The 25,113-nt window shown below is 53.8% G+C and overlaps 3 protein-coding genes and 1 non-coding gene across 13 annotated transcripts; 2 read left to right on the forward strand and 2 right to left on the reverse strand.

Moving 5' to 3' along the window:
* The first annotated feature begins 9 nt into the window (after nucleotides 1-9).
* Nucleotides 10-5,210, forward strand: Irf3 (interferon regulatory factor 3). Of its 4 annotated transcripts, none has more exons than NR_045611.1 (8): nucleotides 10-428; nucleotides 1,067-1,239; nucleotides 2,254-2,425; nucleotides 2,516-2,586; nucleotides 2,734-2,908; nucleotides 3,007-3,384; nucleotides 4,035-4,150; nucleotides 4,526-5,210. NR_045611.1 is itself a non-coding variant. In NM_016849.4 (8 exons), the coding sequence occupies exons 2-8, from the start codon at nucleotides 1,075-1,077 to the stop codon at nucleotides 4,706-4,708; spliced, it is 1,260 nt and encodes a 419-aa protein (NP_058545.1). In that variant the 5' UTR covers nucleotides 10-270; nucleotides 1,067-1,074; the 3' UTR covers nucleotides 4,709-5,210. The 4 variants fall into 4 exon arrangements, 3 of the variants coding, with proteins under 3 accessions (NP_058545.1, XP_006541059.1, XP_006541058.1); NM_016849.4 differs by having other exon boundaries at nucleotides 10-270; XM_006540996.3 differs by having other exon boundaries at nucleotides 12-740; nucleotides 4,526-4,754.
* A 97-nt stretch (nucleotides 5,211-5,307) lies between these two features.
* On the reverse strand, nucleotides 5,308-18,766 carry Scaf1 (SR-related CTD-associated factor 1). 5 transcript variants are annotated; one of them, XM_011250855.3, is made up of 12 exons: nucleotides 18,442-18,766; nucleotides 16,567-16,697; nucleotides 15,842-15,955; nucleotides 15,579-15,636; nucleotides 15,060-15,157; nucleotides 14,687-14,787; nucleotides 14,485-14,600; nucleotides 8,668-11,334; nucleotides 8,203-8,285; nucleotides 7,767-7,985; nucleotides 5,859-5,987; nucleotides 5,308-5,733 (listed from the first exon to the last, which is right to left on the reverse strand). In XM_011250855.3, the coding sequence occupies exons 3-12, from the start codon at nucleotides 15,947-15,949 to the stop codon at nucleotides 5,542-5,544; spliced, it is 3,771 nt and encodes a 1,256-aa protein (XP_011249157.1). In that variant the 5' UTR covers nucleotides 15,950-15,955; nucleotides 16,567-16,697; nucleotides 18,442-18,766; the 3' UTR covers nucleotides 5,308-5,541. The 5 variants fall into 5 exon arrangements, 4 of the variants coding, with proteins under 4 accessions (XP_011249157.1, XP_006540884.1, XP_030098326.1 ...); XM_006540821.4 differs by having other exon boundaries at nucleotides 17,827-18,456; XM_030242466.1 differs by lacking the exon at nucleotides 16,567-16,697 and having other exon boundaries at nucleotides 17,827-18,456.
* On the reverse strand, nucleotides 14,788-14,849 carry Mir7054 (microRNA 7054). Its single transcript, NR_106021.1, has one exon. It is a non-coding gene; the product is annotated as a microRNA 7054 (primary transcript).
* A 1,537-nt stretch (nucleotides 18,767-20,303) lies between the features above and the next one.
* Nucleotides 20,304-24,008, forward strand: Rras (related RAS viral (r-ras) oncogene). 3 transcript variants are annotated; one of them, NM_009101.3, is made up of 6 exons: nucleotides 20,304-20,530; nucleotides 22,462-22,549; nucleotides 22,665-22,767; nucleotides 22,852-22,960; nucleotides 23,449-23,567; nucleotides 23,642-24,008. In NM_009101.3, exons 1-6 carry the CDS (start codon nucleotides 20,378-20,380, stop codon nucleotides 23,724-23,726), a joined length of 657 nt encoding a protein of 218 aa, NP_033127.1. In that variant the 5' UTR covers nucleotides 20,304-20,377; the 3' UTR covers nucleotides 23,727-24,008. The 3 variants fall into 3 exon arrangements, with proteins under 3 accessions (NP_033127.1, NP_001347061.1, NP_001347062.1); NM_001360132.1 differs by lacking the exon at nucleotides 20,304-20,530 and adding an exon at nucleotides 21,832-21,957; NM_001360133.1 differs by lacking the exon at nucleotides 20,304-20,530 and adding an exon at nucleotides 21,959-22,162.
* The last annotated feature ends 1,105 nt before the right edge of the window (nucleotides 24,009-25,113 follow it).

Raw genomic sequence — 25,113 nt, forward strand, 5'->3', positions numbered from 1 at the left:
CATGCCTGTAGGCGGAAGGCCAAAAAAGGGCATTTGAGGGAGTTAGGCCTGCTAAGCCGAAGTGCGCTCCGGGATTTCTTGACTTTATTTCGTCAATGTTGAGAAAAACTTTTTATATCTCAAAATATCGTTAGAAAAGGAAGTCCCAGCGCTCGGAGGCTTAGCTGACAAAGAAGGGGGTTGCGTGGCTGCGAGTCTCAGAACTACTGTTTGGGAGCCCCAAAACCACTGCTGGCACCCGCGCCGCACGGGCGCCCAATTCCTCCCCTGGTAGGTAACGCGGAAGAGCCGGGAGGGTGGCGGCCTCAGGGCGCAGGATCGGGCAAACCTGTCGCTCAGAAGCTCGGCTACCGAAAAGCAGAATGGCCACGCGTTGTAGACGGAAGCCTGCAGTCTCAGCATCCAGGCTGGAGGCAGTAAAGATTGCTGTAAGTTCAAGGCCAGTGAGCTCCAGGCCAGGCTGGACGACAGAATGAGCGCCAGACCAACATGGGTTAAGCGATTTGAAGACCAGCCTGAGCTACTGAATAAGTTTGAGGGTAGCCTGGGTTACAGAGTGCATTCGAGGCCAGCCAGGGCCACAGAGTGAGTTGAAGACCAGCCTTGGCTACATAGCAAGTTCAAGGACAGCCTATGCTACATACTAAGACCCTGTCTCAAACATCCGTAAAAACAATATAGGAACAAAAAACAAAAAAACAGAAGAAGCGACAGCACCTGGGAAAAGACTCTGGAAATGAGTAAGGGTTTTCTGCAAGGGTGAGGCGGTTGTGAGAGCAGTTAGGATCCTTTAAAGACGAGGGAAAGAGGACTCCACTCTTGAAATAGGGTGCCAGCTTTGGATAATAGGAGTTTACATTTAGAAAAGGGAAGGAACCTATGGGTAGAGTTCATATAGAAGACTCTGGGGGGTAGGAGAGGCGGTCCCGTTGGATTTGGAAAGGTGGGAAGGAGTTTCCCGTTTGTACACAATGGTGAAGGAAGACCTGTGTTGTGGCGGGTCGGAGAGGTTTGAGTGCATTTGCCCCGTGACAGACAGGCTCAGGAACTGTCCTGTGGTGCGCAGGCTAGAGCATGGAAACCCCGAAACCGCGGATTTTGCCCTGGCTGGTGTCACAGCTGGACCTGGGGCAGCTGGAAGGCGTGGCCTGGCTGGACGAGAGCCGAACGAGGTTCAGGATCCCGTGGAAGCATGGCCTACGGCAGGACGCACAGATGGCTGACTTTGGCATCTTCCAGGTGCTGGGGGAAAGATTTCAGACGCATTTCTGGGTGTGGCTGGACCAGGGCAGGGGGTGGGATAGGACTGGAGGGACAGACGGGAATTGATTGGCAGATTCTAGGAACAGAATCCTGAAAGCCAGGTTGCGTTTCTTTTTTTTTTTTTTTTTTTTTTTTTTTTTAAAGATTTATTTATTATTTTATGTAAGTACACTGTAGCTGTCTTCAGACACACCAGAAGAGGGAGTCAGATCTTGTTACGGATGGTTGTGAGCCACCATGTGGTTGCTGGGATTTGAACTCTGGACCTTTGGAAGAGCAGTCGGGTGCTCTTACCCACTGAGCCATCTCACCAGCCCTAGGTTGCGTTTCTTAAGAAACGTTCTGGAGCAATGGTTCTCAGTCCCTGGGACGCGACCCCTTTGGGGGTTGAATGACCGTTTCATTGAAAAATAAGTATTTTGACTTCTAACAAAACTACAGTTATGTAATAGCAATACAAATAATTTTGGGGCTGGGGGATCACTGCAACACGAGGAACCGCATTAGGATAGTTGAGAACAGCTGTTTTAGAGGGCGGGAAATCTTTAGGAGTGGGCTCTTGATTTTAGAACCCTTAAGCCTTAAGAGTTGAGACTGCCCTCAAGAGGTGTTATTTGCTTCCTGAGCAGCATGGTAGTAAGAATGTGAGGTGGCCTGGGGTGAGGTACCAAGTAGATAACTAGAATGATGGCTTAAAAAAAAAAAAGCCTTGAAGGTGGACATGGTGACATGAGTTTGTCAGCACCGTGGGCAGGGCAGGGCAGGGTGGAGGGTGAGGTCTCAGCTTGGAGCCCACCTTTGGTTATAATGTGTGAAACCCTGCCTCAAAATCAAAACGATTTTTCTTTAGTGTGGAAATAGTGGGAAAGTATGAGAACGGAGGTCCTGGGGGCTCTGTCATGAACCAGAAGTGGATGGTGTGTGGTGGGAGGTGTCAGGGCCTCGGGCCAGAGTCTAAGTCGTCTTGTTGTGGAATCCCTGATATTTCAGGCCTGGGCAGAAGCCAGTGGTGCCTACACCCCGGGGAAGGATAAGCCGGACGTGTCAACCTGGAAGAGGAATTTCCGGTCAGCCCTGAACCGGAAAGAAGTGTTGCGGTTAGCTGCTGACAATAGCAAGGACCCTTATGACCCTCATAAAGTGTATGAGTTTGTGACTCCAGGTGCGTGTGACAAGGCTGGCCTGGGGGTCACAGAAAGCTTGGGATCAGGAGGGTCTCTGCCACCTACACGCTCACTTCCACTCTGGACAGGGGCGCGGGACTTCGTACATCTGGGTGCCTCTCCTGACACCAATGGCAAAAGCAGCCTGCCTCACTCCCAGGTGAGAGGCAGTCGTCCCGTGCCTCAGCCTTCCCCCCCGCCCCCCACCCCCCAGCCCTTCTCCCGGGACCTCCATTCCTCCACCGGTTGGCTGCCCTCCTGACTCAGCTGAAGCTGTTGACCAGCTAACACCCTCCTCCTCCCCCAGGAAAACCTACCGAAGTTATTTGATGGCCTGATCTTGGGGCCCCTCAAAGATGAGGGGTCCTCAGATCTGGCTATTGTTTCTGATCCTTCTCAACAACTGCCAAGCCCCAATGTGAACAACTTCCTAAACCCTGCACCCCAAGAAAATCCACTGAAGCAGCTGCTAGCTGAGGAACGTGAGTGCCAGCTGTGGCGTGGGAAGGGCTGCGGCAGGGACAGCGCTCCTTACCCTGCTCCTCTCCATTTCTCCCCTCTCACTCCACCGGTGGCTCAGAATGGGAGTTCGAGGTGACCGCCTTCTACCGAGGCCGCCAGGTCTTCCAGCAGACACTCTTTTGCCCGGGGGGCCTGCGGCTGGTGGGCAGCACAGCTGACATGACACTGCCCTGGCAGCCAGTCACCCTGCCCGATCCTGAGGGGTTTCTGACGGACAAGCTTGTGAAGGAGTACGTGGGGCAGGTGCTCAAAGGGCTGGGCAATGGGCTGGCACTGTGGCAGGCTGGGCAGTGCCTCTGGGCCCAGCGCCTAGGCCACTCCCACGCCTTCTGGGCTCTGGGGGAGGAGCTGCTTCCAGACAGTGGGCGAGGGCCTGATGGAGAGGTCCACAAGGACAAGGACGGAGCCGTGTTCGACCTCAGGCCCTTCGTGGCAGGTGAGTGAGCACCCTATGGAACTGACAGGCCATGGTGGCTGATTGAATTCAGAGTCTGCTACTAAGTTTTGTGGCAAAAAGCTAGGCCTGTGCCTCCAAGTCCAGGGGCTGGCTGCTTAGACTGTTGAAGCTAATGTAGTACAGGCCATATAAGACACTCTGGTGTGTCCACATCTCATGGTGTATACAGAAACACTGCTGAGGCTGGGAGCTTGCCTCAGTGGATAGTGCCCCAAGATTACGTCCCCTATGGTTGGGATGCCATGTGTCAGCAAGGTAGCCAGTTTGAAGTTGCATTTATATTTGAAACTTTAGTTTTCTGAGGCAGGGTCTTGCTCTTACTGCTTCTGCTAGCCTTGAACTCTCATGCCTCCTGCCACACCCTCAAGGGCTGGCATCGAGTGTCAGTCAGAGAGCGGCATTGGGCCCCAAGCAGCTGAGGAAACATCCCAACAGCCTCCTGAGCTGCGAGCCCACCGTCCTCCTCACTGCCGCTGCTGCAGGAAGGAAGGAGTGGGGAGCACTTGTTTGTGTCTGTAGGGACTTTTCCAGATAGGCAGTGTATAGCAGTGTCAGGGAAGATACAAGTTGAGCTGGTAGACAGGGTAGAAGCCATCCTTTCTTTTCTGACCTAACTCTTGGGTTCCCAGATCTGATTGCCTTCATGGAAGGAAGTGGACACTCCCCACGCTACACTCTGTGGTTCTGCATGGGGGAAATGTGGCCCCAGGACCAGCCATGGGTCAAGAGGCTTGTGATGGTCAAGGTGCCAGCTGTCTCATGCTACTGGGGATGGGAGGGTCCACTTGTGGAGGAACCTGCAGCACCCCGGGACTAGGACCCTCAGAAGCCCCTCTGAGAAATAGCTTACCCAACAGGCCTCTGCAGCCACTGTTACCCTTCCCAGAAGCCTCTGCGTGTCCTCCACAGGACTTATTCAGTATCCTGAGCTTATTGTGACTCTAGACCCTGTAGCTGGTAGCTGCAGGTCTTTGCAGCCTTTGAAGAATGTGGCTCCCAGGGGCTTCCATTAATTAGGTGGGGCGGTCAGAGTTCCTAACAGCCCTAGGCTGAGTGAGGGTCCACCCTGGGTTATGCTGGCAGCCCCTAGCTGACTAGAGATCTGTCCTGCCTCCTTCAGGTTGTTCCTACATGTCTTAAGGAGCTGTTAGAGATGGCCCGGGAAGGGGGAGCCTCTTCACTGAAAACCGTGGACTTGCACATCTCCAACAGCCAGCCTATCTCCCTTACCTCTGACCAGTACAAGGCCTACCTCCAGGACTTGGTGGAGGACATGGACTTCCAGGCCACTGGAAATATCTGAGCCCCACTCAGCTGCTACCAATAAAGCAGTTTATGCCGCCATCACATCTGCTGTCGACTGCGTCTAGGCTGGTGGTTATTCTACAAGGCTCAGTCTTCCCATCTGCAGCTGAGGTCTAGGTGCTCCAGGAGGGAGGCACAGGGACAAAACACAGCATGGCTGCCAAGGTCGTGGAGAAAGTATCACAAAGAAAGCAAGGACAAGACAGGTCCAGAGCTGCACACACATTGTCCCTACGTGGAGCAAGGGACACTGTCACAGGTGGTGATGGTTGGCAACCGGCAAGCTTGCTGTGGGGCGGGCGGGCTGACTCACCACCACGGACTGAGTCACTGCAGCCCCACAGTGCTACTGATACCAGAGGCCACTCGGGTGATGCTCAAGGCTGGACCCTGCCTCCTGTTACCCCCATATCCCCACATTCCTAAGTCTGGTGTGACACCATCATGGTTCCCCACTCACACACCCCAACTCTTTCCTCCTGAAAAAAAGCATTTCATGATTTTTTTTTTTTTTTTTTGGAGACAGGATCTCTGTAGAGCTAGCGGTCTTTGAACTGACAGAGATCCATTTACTTCAAGGGTACACCACTACGCCTGTCTGTACTTCATGAAATCTTTAATGAAATTGGAGGGGGCATGACAGAAGGGCTGGGGCTGTCGGGGGCAGGCTGAAGGGCTAGGTCAACGGGCAGGAACACGGCTGGGTGGGGGGCTCTCCTCTTCCTCACAGCAACCTTCCCCATCATCCCACTGGGGGGGGGGGGGCGTAGTGGGGAAGTGGAGCCATAAATATGTCCAGAATCTCAGAGGCACAGGGACAGGGTAAGGATCTCAGAGAGGGGGCAGGGGCAGGCCTGGGCCACCCTTGTCTGGGGGCCCTGGTTCCTTGGGTGGCCGAGGAGGTCCTGGGGGGTCCCCCGGCTTGCGACCGTGCTTGCGGAAGTAGCGGTAGCGCTGGACGTAGGCCCTCACCAGATTGCTCACCTTGACAGGGTTGATCTCCCCGCTCTTGCTGTGGCAGATCTGCAGAACCAGGAACAACTGAGTCCCTGCAGCCCCAGGGCACCTCAACCCTGACTCAATCTTGGCCAGCCTACACTATCCCCCTCTCCTGGACCCAGGTCCCCAGTCAGTCCCCTTGGCCCCACCTTGTGGACAGCCTTCCTCAGGATGTCCTTGTACTCCTCCTTGGTGATGTCTTTCTTCTGGTAGTATGGCTTGATGGCCAACTTCACCTCCTCTACTGCCCGCTCCTGTGTGTGGAGCTTCTTCAGGTACTGGTGGGTGAGACAAGGACAGTCAAGACCAAACAAGTGCAGCCCCCCTTACCCTGGCCTGCAGTTACCCCAGGCTAGTAGACACTTATAGGCTAGACCCTGTGGCACCCTGGCCTACCCAGGCCCAGCATTCTGCTGGGAGACAAACCAGTCAAACACTATACTGTTCTTTTATGCAATGCTGGGATTGAAGCTGAGGGCTTGTCTTTTTTGTACAGTATCTCTAATTTCAAGTTGTCCATTCTTGCCCTCAACTTTTTTTTAAAGATTAATTAATTAATTATATGTAAGTACACTGTAGCTGTCTTCAGATACTCCAGAAGAGGGCATCAGATTTCATTACAGATGGTTGTGAGCCACCATGTGGTTGCTGGGATTTGAACTCGGGACCTTTGGAAGAGCAGTTGGGGCTCTTAACCACTGGGCCATCTTGCCAGCCCCCTTGCCCTCAACTTTTAAATCTCCTGCCTCAGCCTCAAGTAGTAGGATCAGAGGCGTGTGCCCCACCCCCACTCTACCAGCTGGCTCACACCTACTCCTAAGCAGAACATACAGGGTTATTCTGACCGCAGACCTTCTTAAGTGACAGGGATACCAGCTTAGCTGCTCATAGCCTGTTCTGGTTCAGGTCACATCACCTGAGCTCTGGAAGAAGCACAGGAGGGGCTGAGTGGTTGAGCCTAGGCAGCTCAGGCTGCTAAGGTGGACATCAAAAGGGGACCCAGCCTTCCACCCTTGGGGAACTAGATCCCGTGATTCATGAAAAATGGGACACCACCATCAAAGGAGCTGTGCTGGGAGACTGAGGTTCCTGGGATAGCCTGGTGTCCATGACCACAAGGAAAGCTAGAGCTGCTTTCCCAAAGCAAGTGCACGAAGGCAGGCCAGAGACAAGTACAACAGAGCCCAATACACATGCTTTGGTTCATAGGGCACACATGTCCCAGCTATAGGGAGAGACAGTCTTAGCTCTATGGGCCATGAGATTCTCAAGTAACACAGAAGAGGGGCTGCCTGCCATCCCATAAAACACTTGCTAAGAAAAGACAAATAGCCCGAGAGGCCTGGCTAGCAGCACAGGAATGTGAACCGCTCTCTGAGCTGAGGCCATCTGTTTCCTGTTCAGGCCTACTCTGAGGCAGAGCAGTGGGTAGCGCCCTCAGACAGTGCTGTTGGAGCCATGACCAGGCCAATCCAGCCAGATAGGATTTAAAGGAAGCAGCTCTAAACTGTTCTTTCTTTTGACTGTAGGGTCCTCACTCCAGCTGAGGGTGTCCTTGTCACCACCTCCATGCTAGAGTTACAGGCCTGAGTCTGTACAGCCAGCCTGGCCCTAACTTTTTGACAAACCTATGTCTCCTAGTTACATAAAGGTGGGGAGCAACTGAGGTAATTAAAAGAGGCATTTATACATACATGTATACATATACAAACTAGAAGTGTTTTAAATTCTTCTACACACTAATTCTTCATTTTTGTTTGTTTTGTTTTGTTTTTTTCGAGACAGCATTTCTCTGTATAGCCCTGGCTGTCCTGGAACTCATTTTGTAGACCAGGCTGGCCTCGAACTCAAAAATCCGCCTGCCTCTACCTCTCAAGTGCTGGGATTAAAGGCGTGCACCACCACTGCCCGGCTTACACTAATTCTTTTTTATCTAGAATTGAGGGTGGAATCCGGGGCTTCATGCATGCTGGGCAAGCACTCAGTAACTGAGCTGCACCTCCACCCAGCACTCAGCCCCATTCATCTAGTCCTTTGACTCTCCCAGTCAATCTCACCTTGTCAGTGTCCCCACGTCCCTCTGAGCTGCTGCTGCCCTCTCTCTTGTCAGATGCAGGGGCTAGCCCAGTGGGGGTAGGAGGGGTAGAGCCACAGCCTCCTATGGGGAGGCTGCCAGGAAGTAGGTAGCTGGAGGGGCCTGGGGGCAGACCCAAGGAAGTGGGCACGGGAGCTGGGGTCACCCCAAGAGTGGATGATGGCTTCCGGTGGCTGAGAATCTGTGAGAAGAGAGTATGATGAGCCAAGGGAGGTGGAAGGGAAGAGGGGGCTTTGTTCCCCCTCTGTTCCCTCAAATTTCCCAATGGTGTAGACCAACAGGCTCCTCTTCTGGCCAATACCTTGCCCTAAGGCCTGCTGGGAGTTGTAGTTCCTCTCCTACCCCGAAGCAATGGACAAAGGAAGGGGCTGTGGGGACTCTTCCCCATGGGAGCCCACCTGGTTGGTGGCCTGGATCAGCTCCTGGGCCTTTGCGCGGCTGGCCAGGTTGGCTTCTTCCATCTTGAACAGCAGTGCAGTCACTGCAGTGGACAGAGGGAGGACAATCAAGGCAGGTACCAGGATGGAGAGCAGCCAGGTTCCTCACCTGATCTCAGGACATGCTATGCAACCTCAGCTCAGAACAGAGAAAGGGACCTCACCACTGAGAACCACTCAAGGGGCTGGCTGTGTGACACGGAGTACATCTGCTTACTGACCCACCCAAGTCCCAGCCGTCCCCCACCTACAGGAAACCAGCACCCTACTTAAGCTCCTCACTCTCATCCTGTTCTATCTAGTTCTGCACGGACCAATCTCCTCTGTTCCAATAGCTCCCTGCTTGCCAGAGCTTGGAGTAGACGCTGCCTGTTCTGTCCATCCAACCCTACCTACCCATCCCTCTCCCCACTTCCGAAGACTCACAGGCCAGGACACCACTGGTAGTACAGTCCACACCAGCAGGCAGGTTCCAGGGCATGGGTGGGGGTAGCGTTGGCAGCTGGGAGATCCTAGCAGCTGGCCCATCCTCTGCGCCAGAGTCTCCGGCTGTAGACCCTGCACTGGGGGCAGTGCTTGGGGCAGCTGCAGCGGTGCTGGTGGCTGTGGTAGTGGCAGGTTGCTGCTCCTCCTCCTCTTCCTCTTCTTCCTCCTCTTCCTCCTCCTCCTCTGCCCCTACTCGGACCCCAGTGTCCTCACTGGCTTCCTCTGGTAGGAAGGAGACTTCAGGGGTCTTGCAGCTGCTATCCACAGTCTGGGAGTCCGGGGTGAGTGCGGGTGGAGGTGGGGCCACCTTAGGTGGTGGGGTACTGGGGGCCTTGGTGGTCCGCTCCTCCCCTGACCATGATGTTTCCTCTGTCCCCTTGGCACTTGCTGCCTGACTGCAGCTGTCGGCCTTGGACTTCTTCAGTGAGCCAGGCCCACCGCTGGCCGTGCTACTGCCTCCGCTGCGAACCTTCTTCCTCGTCTTCGAAGGCTTCGTCTTTCCCTTGGTCCCCTTGGCTTTCTTGGCCCCAGCCTTGGCCTTGGCCTTGGTCTTTTTGGGCTTGTTGCTACCCGGGGCCACCTTGGCCACCTCTGCAGGAGCCCGCTCATCCGGCTTGAGGAATGGTGAGCGGCTCTCACGGTCACGGCTGAACTTGACCCCAATGGAGCCCAGGCCTGAAGACGAGGAATCCTTGGCAGGGGTGGTGCTGCTGACGCCCTCTCGGATGAGCACAGCCACCTTGGACTGCAGTTTTACCTTGCGAGAGGAGCAGGAGGACGAGGAGGACGAGGAGCCACTGCTTGGGGGGGCTTTGGGCAGTGGCCCGGAGCCAGGCGTCGAGTCCTTAGGTGGCCGCGTCTTCTTGGATGACCTATCCCTGTCTCGGCCCCGGTCCCCATCGAGGGCCTTCCGTCGAGACCCTTTCTCCCTTGAGGATGAAGATGAGGATGCAGCCCCTGAACGCCTCCGGTCCTTGTCACTCTTGCCACCCCGCTCGTCAGCACTCAGACCCTCAGAGTCATACAGGACCTCCCGCTTCGGGGACACAGCAGGTGCTGGTGAAGGTGCGCGTGGCTCCGCTTTGTCGGGGCGACCTACTGTGATGGTCCGTTTGATGGCGAACAGGTCGTGATCTGTGAGGTCCTGGATAGAGGGTGGCACGGCCCCTCGGCGTCGGCTGTCACGGTCAGAGCCTGAGGGAGGCACTGATGCGGGCAGCTTCTCCAAGTCCCCAGAACGCTTCTCTGCCCGGGAGCGTGAGCGCTTCTTCTTCTTCTTGCCACCTTCGCGCCGCTTGCCCCGGTGCCGTTCACGTCGTGAGGAGGATGAGGAAGATGCTGCTGGAGGTGGAGAGGCTGAGCGCCGTCGGCGCCTGCGTTTCTCCCGGGAACGTGAGCGGTGACCCCCACGTCTGCGGTCAGCGCTGCGGGAGCGTGATCTGCGGCGAGAACGGGAGCGTGATCGACGCCGGGCCGTGGAGTGTGAACCAAGCTTGCGCTCACGTGAACGGTGCTTCTTAGCTTCCCAGGAGGGTGAATCCGGTGGTGCAGGGTCCCCGCTGCGCTGCCGCTCCCGTCTAGCCTTCTTCCGAGCAGGAGGTGGGCCTGGCGAGGCAGAGCGCTGGCGGTAGCGCTCACGTCGCTGTGTTAGGATCTTGCGGCGCAGGTCCAGGCCGCCCCAGCGGGCATCAGCGGCCGGTGGTGCAGGTGGCTCACCTAGGTCCACTTGCAGTGCGCCCTCGCCATCAGAGTCAGCATGTAGTGACAGGAAGTCATCACCCTCAGGGGCACGTGGTGCAGAGGCTGGGGGCGCAGCAGGGGCGGCCACCGAAGCCAAGGTGGCTACAGAGGCAGGAGGCTGACGAGGTCGTGCAGCACGGAACAGTGAAACTGCCACCCTGGGCTCCTCCTCAGGCTGCACAATCTCGCCCTCCTCTATCTCCGGGTCAGTCGGGGGTAGTGGTGGCAGCGAAAGCGCTGGTGCACCAGCCGTTACGACTTCCACCGAAACCTTGCCCTCATGGCAGGCCTCAGCCTCAGGTCCCAACACAAAGACCCTGCGGCGCGGGGCCCCTTCGGCCCGAGTAGAGTCAGCCTGGGGTGGCGTCCCTGGGGCTCCCAGCGTCTGCGGGGGTGGGGGTTCCCGGCGGGGGCTATCGTCACCTGGGAAGTCCTGGCTCAAGCTGTTGTCATCGTAGATGCCAGCCAGGGTTTCTGAGATGCGGCTGATGCTCTGTGACAGACCCTCTTCTTCTTCCTCCTCCTCCTCTTCCTCTTCTTCCTCTGGTGAGGGTGTCCCAGCTGATGAGCTGGGATTGGAGCCCGTGGGCTCAAAGGGGTCATATTTTTGCTCTGGGGCTGGCGGCGGGGAGTAGGCCTCATCGGTGGGGTGGAAGGGATCATAGATGTCGAATCTCGGGGCAGGCAGAGCTGGGGGAGGTGGGGGTGGAGGAGGAGGAGGAGGAGAAGGTGAAGATGAAGATGGGGAAGGGGAAGGGGAGGAGGAGGCAGAGGAGGGGGCAGGTGGTGGAGCAGGCCCTCCATCCCCTGTGCCCAAGGTGAGGTGACGGGAACAGGCAGGTCGAGATGCATGGGACTGTGGAGAAACTGCAGAGAACAGAGTAGATGGAGTAATAGTCAGTGACGGATCACTCCTCTCCCAGGGCAGAGGCCTGCACACAGACCAGCGCTGCCTCAAGGGCAGGAGAGCACACTGGGGTGGTGAAGTTGGGGACTGGGGGTGTGGCTCAGCTGCAGAACACTGGCCAAGTGTATGAGGACACCTACAACAGCAGAAAATGGCCCGGATGTCCACCCCTGAGCCCAGGCGGAGCACTGACTTAATCTCACAGACCACTGGCTCATCTACGGCCAACAAAGTGCCTTAACTAATACAGTGCTGTCCCCACAGGACACAAGAGCCAGCTGCCTCCTGCTCTGTGGAGAGGAATCAGCTTAGATCGTGAAATGACAGAGCTGGAGGCTTGGCAGAACAAGACAATCCTTAGAATTTCTTTTGCCATCAACCTGCACCTGAGGTCTTAGAAGCAAGAGCCACTAACCCATAGGGACATCACGACGAAGTACCTTCCCCTTCTCACAGGCCAGGCTCTGCATGTCTCCTTAGTTTACCACCCAACATCCACTGCACCTGTGCTCATAACACCACAGTGATGACTGGGCCTAGACTCAAATGACTATCTGAGCACAGAAACTAAGCCCCCCACCCAAAATGGCCCATTGAGGACAGTGCCAGTGCCTCATAGACCGACCCAGGGCATAGCACTCTACTCATGTGAGCATAGGTTCCTGGCTCAACCTGCTGACTTCAGATTCCTTCTATAAAATCACTGTCTGCTCATTTCCTAAATTCATGTTTACCTGTTTTATGTCAGGCTCAGCTGCAGTGGTATCAGAACAGCAAGCCCTGCCTTCAGGGAGCTCACTCGTCCTGAGGACAGGGTTCACACCCAGGGTTCACACCCTTCAGGGAGCTCACTCGTCCTGAGGACAGGGTTCACACCCAGGGTTCACACCCTTCAGGGAGCTCACTCATCCTGAAGACAGGGTTCACACCCAGGGTTCACACCCTTCAGGGAGCTCACTCATCCTGAGGACAGGGTTCACACCCAGGGTTCACACCCTTCAGGGAGCTCACTGGTCCTGAGGACAGGGTTCACACCCAGAGCCCAGAGGGCACCCATGACCAACTCCCCACTCCTGCTCCTTTCTTATTTCAACCCAGGACACACTAGAGTCTGGAAGCACAGGGTGACATGTGACTCTGGTACAGAGGAAGGTCATGAGCGATCACCGTGTTCCTTTTCCTGTGCTCTTAATATCTTCCAAAACAAAACAAACAAAAACTAAAAAACAAACAAGCAAGCCGAGTGTGGTGGCGCACGCCTTTAATCTCGAACCAAAGAGGCAGAGGCAGGCAGATCTCTGTAAGTACAAGGCCAGTCTTGTCTACAATGAGTTCCATGACAGCCAGGGCTACAAAGAGAAACACTGTCTTGAAAAAGACAAACAAACAGAAATGCTGAGGTGGGCATTCCAGCATACATGGGAGGAAGACCAGGAGTTTTAAGGCTAGAGTGAGCTACAAAGCAAGATCCATCTCTCAAAAACAAAACGGACTAAGGATGTAGCTCAGTGGCTCTAGGTGTGAGGCCCCACGTTCAATGCCAGACACACACACACATAGAGAGATAGGAGGAAAGGGCCAGCAACAAGATGTCACAGTGAATAAAGGCAGCTGTCACCAAATCTAAAGACCCGACTTAGATCCCTGGGACCCACTTGGCAGAGGAAAACAAACTCCTGAAAGCTGACCTATTTGTCCAGCCACAAATGTAATTTAAAAACAAACAATAACAACAAAAAACCCCAATCACACAACGGCCTTGTCAGTTCAGTTTAGAAACTAAGAAAAACCCTGAGCAAGACAAAACCACAGTGCTAAGTGTCAGGGAGGCACAGCGACAGCCTAAGCAATGCCACTCTCTGTTCCCAAGCTTGTCTTTAAAATATCACCACAAAGGGTGGTGGTCAAGTCTGTAATCTCAGCACAAGGAAGGGCAACGCAGGACTGTCCCAAGTTCCAGGCCAGTCTAGGCAACAGGACAAGACCCTGCCTCAAAAAAAAAAAAAAAAAAAAAAAGTCACCAACAAAACCACACCGTAATTTCAGAGTCCCATGAGAATGACTGGCCATTTGTCTGTGTGCACAGGTTCTATTGGAACATTTATCCTCTGCTACCTTGTGGGTTGGTTTTTGGAGTCAGGCTCTCCTGGTGTTGCCCACATTAGTCTTTTTTTTTTTTTTTTTTTTTTTTTTTTTCCGAGACAGGGTTTCTCTGTGTAGCCCTGGCTGTCATGGAACTCACTCTGTAGACCAGGCTGGCCTCGAACTCAGAAATCCGCCTGCCTCTGCCTCCCAAGTGCTGGGATTAAAGGCGTGCGCCACCACCGCCCGGCCCACATTAGTCTTGAACTTAGGGAGAGGATCCACAGTTCCTCTTCAGCCTACCAGTTATCTGAGATGCACAGTCAAGGATACACTCATAGTTCCTCCAGTCAGCCTCAAGGTAGGTCATGGAAGTTGGGTACCATGTCCTCTGAGCCCAACTCACAACTGAGAAGGGACAATGTGACTGTGGCCTGCCTCAGTGGAGTCACAAGCCATGTTCTTCCAGGCACTGGGACTGATGGCTGCCAAAGACTAACTGTACACAAGCCCTTCCCTCCACTCCACTTCTAAAGACATGCAGAGAGGGAGGTTAACGTGTTGGGGCGTCGAGTCAGAGCTGACGCTGGGTGTCCTGGGAGCTTCAGCTAGATGGCCAGCTCATGTGCCCAGAACCAAACGCCTGCCTTTCCACTCAGACTCAAGCTGGGCACCAGGCTCACCAATGGAGCTAGCGAGGAGCCGCCTCCTAAGAGATGACTCCCCAACTCAAAGACACGCAAGTCCACTCTGACAGCTGCTGGCCAGCATGCTCGATGCTCCTATGTGCCCCCTCCCTTTTGCTCTACGAGTGTATGAACTAATTTGTAACTAATATAAGCATCCTTCCTACCTTCACTACAAACAGCGTAAGTGATGCTAGCAGCTTAGCTTGGTGGCAGAATGCCTGCTGAACATATGTGAGGTCCCCAAAGTCCAGTACCCAGCATCATACATTAATACCTAAATACAGTTGACTTTCACACAATTTCAAGACCACCCACCCAACACAGTGCAGGCCAACATACCTGTCTTTCCTGTCCTCCAGGCCCTGAGGCGGGGAAACAGGCTGGGCACAGGTAGAGGCATGGGGTCCCTGTCACCGATGCGGACCTCAGCCACCAGCTCTAGCATGTCCTCACTTCTGCAAGGCAGAGGAAATGGTGAGCCCTAGCAGTGCCATAGCTCTCAGGATAGGGTCACCCCACCTTCAGCTGTCCAGGTTCTTACTCGCCAGGCTGAAGGTCCAGGCGGCTGGGAACCCAGGTGTCCGGGGGATCCAGGATGCTCACCAGCTCCACAAGGAAGCTATCTGCAGCTGTGTCCAATACCTGGAAGGGGCCAAGTTGGACTCTGTTCTGTGAGTACTCAGCCCAACCACCTTCCTAGTTCCAGCCTCTCAGGACCCACCAATCTGCCACAAGAACCTTCTGGAATCCAACCAACCTTATCTCACTGGTCTCTAGGAGCCAGCTTAGTCAGGGATCTGGTCCCCAGACTCCTGTCACTGCCCACCAGAGTCACACCAGACCCAGCAGTTTAGATCCCCAGTTCCTCTGTCTTGCAGGCCCCAGGGTGAAGGCTGGTGGACACTCTTACTCACAGTGGCCGTGTCAGCAGCCCCTGACTCCTGTGAACGAGGCTCTGACCGAGGACTCCGGCAGCAGCGCCTCCATCGTAGGCCACGACACCGAGCGCCATCTGGATAGACATTGAAGTAAGCTGGGATTCCATGTTGGGCTTTGCAAAGCACAGGAAGCAGGTCAAGACGTAGCGTTTGCTGAGGGAGCACCTGCCACCTCCCAGTTTCTGCAGCACCCTGGGCTCCCCCAACTCAATCTGGGATGGGCTCACCAAAGGGCATGTCTCTGCTTGGCCTGTGAACCCTGCCCAGTCCTGGCTAAATGTCTCCTGCCTCCCAAGTGACCTACTACCCTGATCACCTCTAGTCAGCCCAAAAGCCACACTGGGTTCCCTGCCAACTAGGCCTTCCTCTAGACAAACCCAGTACCCTGGACACTGATGACGCTAGCACAAGAGAAGCACCCAGGACACCTCAGAAAGAAGAAAGATAAGAGCCCAGAGGAAGGCAGAAGCCTAAGAGGACGAGTGGGCCTCATACCTTTATCATTAGGCAGGTCTCCCTGAAGGGAGCTTCCCACAGCCTGCTGAATGGCCCGCTGCAAAAGGGGAAAAAACAAAAATCAGGGCCAAGACCTCTCTAACTTCTGCTGTTTGGAAAGCACATTCCAGGCACCCGGCAGCCAGAGTCCACAAAGAACCCCAATTCTTCCTGAAGGCCTGGTTCAGGGCCTGAACCCCCAGCCCATACTTCAGAGCATGAGAACCTAGGCCTCCAGGCCTCACTGCACCCAGCTTTCTTACCAAAATAAAGGCAGAAGGAGAAAGGGCAGGATCTCTGTCAGGTGGACCGTCTCCCCGATCCTCTCCCGACTCCTCTGTTTTACCTCGAGACTCATCTTCCTCCTCCATGGTCACCTGGGGTTGAGGCAACAGTTTGAAGTGAAGGCTGAGGGAGGCAGGTCAGAGGTGAAGGAAGACCTCAAGGGCCCCCAGTGCATCCTGCTTTAGTGTCCCTCTCTTCCGCCTCATTCCTGATGACCTTGTCCGTGGTCCCACGCTGACCTGCAGGGACTAGAGCCATTCTTATCCTTCTTCTGGATTTCGGCTGCCTCCCCATCAATGGGAGGACCGCTCAGCCACCTGCTCCAACACCTGGCCCTCCACTGCCCACAGCTTCCCAATGCTCCTAGGCAAACCTCCAATTAATTACCCAACCCAGTCAAATAGATGCAAACTCAACCCTGACTTCGGGTGTCATGATTTTAAGAGCGTCGTGCTTCAGTCTCAGAAAGCCACCTTCCCCACAGCGGGGAATGTGCCGACATGCTCAGGGGTACTCTGTAACAGGTACCGTAGGTTCACACAGCATTCATTATCCTCCATGATGAGGAGCCCAAGAGCTTTATTTACAGCCACGAGATACAACTATGATAGTATGATCTACATAACCACCACACCGCTTTTAAAACAAAAATGCCAAGTTTCAGAAAGGCATGCTGTCCTCCCAGCCCCATTGGGACACTTGCCTATCACCCAGCTGCCTGTCCTGTGGAAGCATGGCCAAAGCCTCGGTGATGTCACGGGAATTCTGAGCTTTGAGTGCCCAGTCAGGTAGTTGAAAGAGCATCCTTCAGACTGGTGGATGTCTTGATTGAGGCTTCAGAAAACATGAACATCACAGCTGTAAACCTCCCCACAGCTGTCAAACCTGCTACTCTGAAAACACCTAATCTTGGAATTCCTAAAAGCCCTAGGCTCCCTAAACCACACTAGCGCTTATCTGAAAATGGCAAAATAGTAGTATCTCTCACACTGGTTTCCACATATAAATGGCTGGATACACATTAGCAATAATTCTATCAGTAGCCCTTCGACCAGGTTTCGCCTTTTGGCCTCAGCCCTGGTCTCAGTCCTACTCTGAAACTATACCTTGGCCTCCACAACCCCCCCCAGCTCCAGCTCTCCAAACCTTCAGCTTCTTCCTGATTCCCTCAGGCATACCTTACTGATGGCCCCCCTACCATATCCAAGCTTCTCTAAGCTAACATTCAAGACTTTCCTACCCTGTATAGCAATAATTCCCAGCTCTGAGGATGCTCTCTCACAGTCTGATACACATCTTATCCAAAGCACTGACTGTCACAGAAAAGAAATTGTACCAAGAGATCCTGGCTGCAGATTTGGAGATCCCCAAAACCATAGACCTTGTAAGGCTCTGCAGACCATGTGAGATCGGTGATCCCTCAATTACAGGGCTCTGGGAGCAATTTAGTGATTCACAAACAGCTCATTACACAAAGTACATAAAACATAATGGAAAATACTTTCCAAGTTTCAAATGGAACCATGAGTTTGCAGGACTGGAGTAATATTAGTAAAATACATATGTTGGCATGCACTTAATCTCATCGAATAATGCATTTTTTCCCTTCCTATCAAGGTCAAGTTGCAGAGCACTGCACTAGATGATCCCAGACAGCTCTACAGACCCTCAGGAATGATTCTAACTCCTCAGCATGGGGACAACACAGGTTCTTTTTTGTTTGAAACCATTTTCTTTTTAATTACTTTCTGAAAGGCAAGTACATTTGAGCTGGATAAAATTCCCAGCGTTTTCTGTTATTATTCTCTACACATTTATCTACTCTTCAAAAGCACTTGAATTTCCTCCAAGACATAGACTGTATTCTTGCAATCATTGGACGATTCTAGTTCCTTCAAACTACCCCACCCTACCCCACCCACCCCTATCTCCGAGTCACCCCCACATAAAACACTTCCCAGACCTTAGCGACTCATTTATGCCTCTGGGCACATCACAAAGCTTGCTTCCCTCTCCCTAGGTGGGAGTACATCTCTTTCTTCCAGGTGGACCTTAACACTTCCTAGTCCTTGAAGAGAGCTTCCAGGCCTCATAAATGGTCCCAGATCCATGTAGATGAGCCGAATGCAGAGGCCAGCATGAGGAGAGACTTCCCAGCCCTAACAAATACACCCCAGTGAACTAGGTGACTCTGCAGACCCCCTTAACTCCTGGGGGAGTGAAGATCTCAAGATGGCCCCAAAAGCCTCTCAACAGACCCTAGCCTACGGTCGCACATAAAAACCATCTACGGCGCCTGCAGACGTGTCCAGGCTCAGCAATGGGAAGGAGGGCCGGCCTAGTCGCGGTCCAGGCCATACGAAAGCCCTCTGGCACCCACGGGCGCGTCCGGGGCCCTAAGAAGGCCCCCTACTCAGAGACTGCCTTGGCCGCTGCAGCCGGGTCCGAAGGTGCCACGCTACGCTCTCCAGGCCCCGTGGCATACGGGCGACACTCGGAGACGACTAGCGACCCGACTCCGCCCCGCCCACCCCGATAGGCCCGAGCCCCGCGGCCCGGACCGCCGCCGCCATCTTACCCCGCCGCTCGGGCTGCGGCTCCGGTCCCGGCGCGGGGCGGGGCGGAATGGGGCGGGGCTCGCGATTTGAGCTGGGGAAGGGCGGAACCAAATTGCCGCGGCGCTTGCCGGGATTTCAAGTACCCAGCTGGGTTTCCGAAAGGCCGGCAGCACCGGAGGCGACTCCGTTTCCCAGAAATCAATGCGTCACATGGAGGTGGAGTGCGCGCGCTGGATGCCGGGAGATGTAGTCCGTGTGAAGACTCCGTCACGCGGGGGACAGTGTACGGGGTGAGAGGTGAAGTGGGCGGGGCTGCTGGAGCGCGCGGTACGACCCCCCTCAGTGTCCTGCGTGCGCGGGGAAAAAGGCGGCGGATCAGGAAGTGATGTAAAAAAGGCGCTCCGTTGTTGAGATCCATGGGAATTGTAGTTCAATTAAGATGGACGCTACCCCGCCCATGGTCGTCCTTTCTGAATATGAAACCCTTCTAATTTTTTTCTCCTATAAATCCTAAGAAGATTTTTTTGAGACGCTGTCTTATGTATCTCAGACGGGCTTGGAACTTGCTGCTGTCTTTCTGCTTCTGTTTCCCCAGTGCTGGGACTCGTCAGTTATCATGCCCAGCTTCTAAAATTATTTATTGGGGGGGGGGAACTAGAGATTGAATTTAAATGCTCATACATGGTAGACAAACGTTCTATGTTATCACTAAACTATATCTATAGTCCTCTTTTCGTTTGTTTGTTTTGAGATAAGTTCATTCTAAGATGTCCAGAATAGGCTTTAACTTAAAATAATCTCCATTAAATTCAGAACTCAGGAGTCAAACCAGAGCTCCTTTACTCAGGACAGGAAAATCCAAACTCTGAGTCTTCTGGTTCAGAGCAGATGAGTGAAGACTCATTTCCCTCTTCCTTGGGACTCTGGAATTTCAATCCTCTTCCCTTTCAGGACGTCAATACCATATCTTACATAAATGTAAGTGCTAAATTCTTCCACAACCCTCCCGGAGCACTCATGCCCTCGAACTCAGAATTCTGGGTCCCCAGACTCTCCATCCTTTGGCCCCATGAGTCCAGACTCCCAGCTTTCCCAGTAGTAGTAAGGAGCCCCTCCCGACCCCCTGGACCGGAGTCGGACCGGAGAAATCTAAGTCTCTAACTCAATACTCTCGTAGGAACCAGTGTCTGAGCTATCAACCGCATCCTTCCAAAGCCCAGAAATCCTGGCTGTCGGCCCTTCTAGACCCGGACTTCCCGACTAGGATGAACTGGCTCATGGATTAGGAATGTGGTGATCTCACAGCCCGTCCTGCCCAGTTACCCTGCTGTCCCCCTCCAGGGCCCCAGCTCCCCTCCCAGTCTATCTTCCGTTTGGCTGGGACAGCGGGAACCGGAAGCCTAAGTCCATAGACAGGCCGAGACGCCAGCCTCTAGAACGAAGCTGGGGCAGAGAACTTGGCGACAATCCCAGGGAGGAGGCGGAGATTAATTTTGAGACCTGTGCTGTCCTAAGATCTCCCTATATACGGCCCTGAGAAGGAGCCCCAAGCCACACCTACCAGAAACAGTGGTCCTTAGATAATAACTACCGCAACATTTAATTTGCATATCCCCGCCCCGAAGAAAACTTTTTCGCCCAAAGATGGGGTTTATTAGCATAGCTCCTCCCAAAGGCGGACTGCAGGAGGAGAGCTCGTGGCTGTGCTTAGGGTGGACACAGGGTCATTAGCATATCCCCACCCCTCTTGGAATTCCCCGTTTTTGCAACCTTGTTTCCCCTACCCTTATTAGTCTAGCTCCTCCCTCACTCTGGCCTCGCCTCCTCCAGAAGCATCCGGAGACTCGTGTCCTCTGGCCAAAGCTCATGTTTATGCAGTATTATTAGCATAACCCACCCCTTGGTCTCTCCTGACTCCCCCTAGGCGGTAGCGGCGGCAGCAGCAGCGGTGGCGACATGAGCAGCGGGGCGGCGTCCGGGACTGGGCGGGGGCGGCCCCGGGGCGGGGGGCCGGGACCCAGGGACCCCCCGCCCGGCGAGACTCACAAGCTGGTGGTCGTAGGCGGCGGCGGCGTGGGCAAGAGCGCGCTGACCATCCAGTTCATCCAGGTAGTGGGCCCTCACCGGGGAGGGTTTCCCCGAGATCGAGACTTTGAGCCCTTTGGGTTCCCTGAAACTTTCGCTTCTCCCAGAACCATCATTAAGACCCTCCTAAGAGGATCTCTAACCCTCTGATTGCGACTCCAAATGCCCAGGGCCTCCACCCCCTTCATGAGGGGAAGCTTTCTCCTAATATGTCCTGGGACAAATCACCCTCCTAGAGGTACCTGAGAGCCCTCATCCTAGTCTGTCTAGCCCCGCTCACCAACTGGGAGTACCCTAAATTCCAAACAGTTGCTCCATTCAGACCCCAAGCACTCCCCGAGGCTCTAATCTCCTGATCATTGCCCAGACTTTGATTCTAAGACTCAGCTGGGACCACTCTGTCCTAAAACAGGCACCCTGTAACCCCTGCTTGAAGAGGATTTCCCTTCAGACCTGAGATTTCAGAAAGATCCTGCTACATGACCATCCTGGGAAAACACCAATATCTGGCATACCCCATTCTGCTAAATGCAGCCCCCCATCCTACCCCCAAGGAAAACCAACCATTTCTCCATCCTAAGTTCCCCACTCAAACTCCTTACCCTCAACCCTGAAAACTCTAAGTAGCTCCCATGTCATCTCCAGATTTAAAAAGAAAAGCATAGAACTCAGGTTTTTCACAGCCTCCAGAGACCTGTTACTTGGAAGGTTCTAGGTCCCATAAATAGACCTCTCCTACATCAGGAACCAACCCTCCAGGCTGTTCTCACCCTTGGGCATCTATTTACTTTGGGGTCCTAATCATCCCCCCACACACACCAAACCTCATCCTCTCCATTCCTTGCACCCCTTTTAGCCTCAGCCCTTAGCAAGCACTCTAGAGAGGAAGCCACCTTCAGCCTCAGCAGCCAAGTTCAGAAAATCCAGCCCAGCCCCGGAAACCTCCACCCAGTTCCCACGGGGAGCCTCCCCACATCAGGGCAACACTAGGAAAGTGAGGGCCCACTTGCTGTTGTAGAAGTTCCTGGGTGATGGACATTCACAGACTAGGAGCCTCCGGCAATGCCGTTGAGAAACCTACAGTGGGAAGAAAGAGTCCAAATTTGAGCCCCTAGCACCAAGGGCCAAACCTGGAGATGGCCAGAGGCCTGGTTGGAAGTAGCAGGACACAGTCAGGAAGGGAGAGGCGGGGATAAGGGTGGGGCTGCCTCTCTGAAGCAGGATTGGAACCTAGACCTTCCCAGGGGAGGAGACACTGGAGGCTGCTTATGGAGGAGGGAGCAAGAGGAGGGAAGGAATGGGGGGAGGGGGGGAGAGGAAGGGAAGAGAGAGACAGCAAGATCGGCAGCTACTTTGCTCAACCAGAATTCTCAGAAGCTGGTCGCTGACCGGTACCAGGTCAAGTGTTAAGTGTTGAGCAGGGAATCCTTGCCAATCAAAACTGTTAGATGGTATAGTGTCTTCATCCTCGATTCTCCAAGTGACGAAACAGCCTCGGAGACAGAAAGTGATTTGTTCAAAGTGATGCAGCTGGTGTAATGATGACAAAGGCTGAAGAAGACAGAGGGGCTAAGAGAGGAAAACGGGGGCGGGCATCGGTGACAGGGACCCACAACCTGACACCTGGAAAGGTGGAAACAGCACCGCCAGGAGCAGGTTAGAGATCCAGAGAGAAAGGGGGTGGACAGAAACCCAGAGAGGGGAGAGGGAAAGAGATGGGACCGGCAAAGACAGAGAGATCAGAGATTGGGGGGGGGGGGGTGTTGCTGAGACATCAAGAGGGAGAGAGACCAAGAGAAAAAGACAGAGACATTGAGACTCAGGAGGGGCCAGGGAGAGAAAGACAGAGACACAGAGAGAGGGGGGACAGAGACTTGGAGAAGATATGGGACAGGACTCACACACACACACACACACAGATTGCTTCGGTGACAGTGACCTTCTCTACCCCCCAGTCCTACTTTGTGTCTGACTATGATCCCACCATTGAAGATTCCTACACAAAGATCTGCACTGTGGACGGCATCCCTGCACGGCTGGACAGTGAGGATGGGATGGCTGGGCTTGGAAGGGAGGCAGGGGGCAAGACTCAGAGGATTTGTGAACATGCCCAGGACAACCTGGGGGGACCCACACGTTTCTCTCTCTGTCTCCACAGTCCTGGACACTGCGGGGCAAGAGGAATTTGGTGCCATGCGGGAGCAGTACATGCGTGCTGGCAACGGCTTCCTGCTGGTGTTTGCCATTAACGACAGGCAGAGGTGAGGGGGATGCTGGTGGGCCTGGCTGAGCACGGGGCAGGTTCCTGCTAAGGTGGTGCCTCATGCTACTGACTTCTCTTGCAGTTTCAATGAGGTGGGCAAGCTCTTCACACAGATCCTCAGAGTCAAGGACCGGGATGATTTCCCCATTGTGTTGGTTGGGAACAAGGCAGATCTGGAGAACCAGCGCCAGGTTTGAGATGCCCCCTCCCCTGGTCACCCCCATTTGGACCTAGGAAGCTCTCTCAGGTGACCATCTCCTACTCTGGATCCCTGGTCCCTCTATTGTCACAACTTTCACTTAAGAGATGACCCCCCAAGAGGAATCGCCCATCACTGAGCCACACCCCTGGCCATCACTGAGGGATTCTAACCAGGACCCCTAGCACTGAGCCACGGTCCTGGCCCTTATACTAATCCGTTGATACTGGTTCCCCTGTCCTGAACAAGAACACCCTTACTTCTTGCCTGCCTGCCTTCCAGTTACCTAAAACACCTTCATAATCTTCCTGACATCTCACTGATATCACTTCAACCCTCCAGTAGCCTCCTCTGGGGTCTTTCTAGAACTTTCTATCTTGAGCCTGCTGCAGTTATACAGTCGAGCACACCTTGCGGCGGCTTTCAGCATCTCCTCTCTCCGACGCCTCCCTTTGTCCTCCTCCCTCTGTCTTTCTCCAGGTCCTCCGGTCTGAAGCCTCCTCTTTCAGTGCTTCCCACCACATGACTTACTTTGAGGCCTCAGCCAAACTGCGTCTGAATGTCGATGAGGCATTTGAGCAGCTGGTGCGCGCTGTCCGGTAAGCCCGGTATCCCCTTCCTGACCTCCCGGTCATCAGCCCTGCATCACACACTCACAGACTGCTTCCCACAGGAAATACCAGGAACAAGAACTCCCTCCTAGCCCACCTAGTGCTCCCAGGAAGAAGGATGGAGGATGTCCCTGTGTCCTGCTGTAGCCAAATAGCCTCAAGTGACCAGCACAAGCTCTCGGGACCAGCTGCCTCACACTTACTGTGTGGACCAAGGCTCGCTCTAGCTGAGCCTCTGTTTCATCCTCTGGGTTCCCCAGGACACACTACACCCTCTTACTTTTACTTCCTGGCCTCCTGGGGCTACCACTGTGTGCCTTCTGTCAATACCTCCTCCTTTCCCCACAAGACCCTGTAGGTGGGGGGAGCATCTTGTCACTGCTGTATATAAGCCCCATCTTTCAGAAAAATAAATATCACTGCCAACAACTGGAGATGCTTTTTATTTGAGGAGTTGTTAGAGATGGACCTAGAGTCGCATGCCTGCTAGGCAAGGGCCCACACTCTGCATCCACAGCCCAGATTTTCAGTTTGTTGTTGGTTGGTTTGATGATTTTATTGCTTTGTTTTGGTTTTCCGAAACAGGGTTTCCCTGTGTAGCCCTGGCTGTCCTGGAACTCACTCTGTAGTCCAGGCTGGCCTTGAACTGAGAGATTTACCTGCCTCTACCTCCTAAGTACTGGGGTTAAAGATGTGCGCCACCATGCCACACTATTTATTTTTCTAAATGGGAATGGTAATCTGGCTAGATGGCCAATCAGGTAAAGGTGTTTGCTGCCAAGCCTAACTTTCTGAGTTCAGATATCAAAACCCATATGGCTGTGGGGGAGTGGGAGGGCAAGAATCAATTTCTGCATTTCTCTGCTATCTTGAATGCTGTGGCACCTGCACATGTGCTGGATAGGTTTTTTTGTTTGTTTGTTTTGTTTTTTGTTTTTTGTTTTTGAGACAGGGTTTCTCTGTGTAGCCCTAGCTGTCCTGGAACTCACTCTGTAGACCAGGCTGGCCTCGAACTCAGAAATCCACCTGCCTCTGCCTCCCAAGTGCTGGGATTAAAGGAGAGCGCCACCATGTCTGGCGCTGGATAGTTTATGTCAACCTGACACAAGGTACAATCTGAGAGAAGGGAGCCCCAACTGAGAAACTGCCTCTGTGAGATCAGTCTGTAGGAAAGCATGTAGCACATTTGCTTTCTTGTCTTTCTTTTTTTTTTTTTTTTTTTTTGGTTTTTTCAAGACAGGAGACAGGGCTTCTCTGTATAGCCCTGCTGTCCTGGAACTCACTTTGTAGACCCGGCTGGCCTCAAACTCAGAAATCCGCCTGCCTCTGCCTCCTGAGTACTGGGATTAAAGGCATGCGTCACCACGCCCAGCTGCCTTCATTTCTTAATTCAAATTTATTTTTTACGCATTGGTATTTAGTCTGCATATATATCTATGTGAGGTGTTAGGGTCCCTGGAACAGGAGTTGCAGGCAGTTATAAACTGTCACATAGATGCTGGGGATTGAACTGAGTCCTCTGGAAGACCAACCA

This window comes from Mus musculus, chromosome 7 (genome assembly GCF_000001635.26).
Source record: "Mus musculus strain C57BL/6J chromosome 7, GRCm38.p6 C57BL/6J".
Classification (NCBI taxonomy): Eukaryota; Metazoa; Chordata; class Mammalia; order Rodentia; family Muridae; genus Mus; species Mus musculus.

Coding starts and splice junctions, on each gene's coding strand:
- Irf3 (NM_016849.4), top strand. CDS start 1,075: ATGGAAACCCCGAAACCGCGGATTTTGCCCTGGCTGGTGTCACAGCTG. Junction 2,909..3,006: donor GCAGCTGCTAGCTGAGGAAC/GTGAGTGCCAGC, acceptor CCGGTGGCTCAG/AATGGGAGTTCGAGGTGACC. Junction 4,151..4,525: donor AGAGGCTTGTGATGGTCAAG/GTGCCAGCTGTC, acceptor TGCCTCCTTCAG/GTTGTTCCTACATGTCTTAA.
- Scaf1 (XM_011250855.3), bottom strand. CDS start 15,949: ATGGAGGAGGAAGATGAGTCTCGAGGTAAAACAGAGGAGTCGGGAGAG. Junction 15,158..15,578: donor AGACCTGCCTAATGATAAAG/GTATGAGGCCCA, acceptor ATGTCTATCCAG/ATGGCGCTCGGTGTCGTGGC. Junction 5,988..7,766: donor GACGTGGGGACACTGACAAG/GTGAGATTGACT, acceptor CTCACCCACCAG/TACCTGAAGAAGCTCCACAC.
- Rras (NM_009101.3), top strand. CDS start 20,378: ATGAGCAGCGGGGCGGCGTCCGGGACTGGGCGGGGGCGGCCCCGGGGC. Junction 22,768..22,851: donor GCCATTAACGACAGGCAGAG/GTGAGGGGGATG, acceptor CTTCTCTTGCAG/TTTCAATGAGGTGGGCAAGC. Junction 22,961..23,448: donor ATCTGGAGAACCAGCGCCAG/GTTTGAGATGCC, acceptor GTCTTTCTCCAG/GTCCTCCGGTCTGAAGCCTC.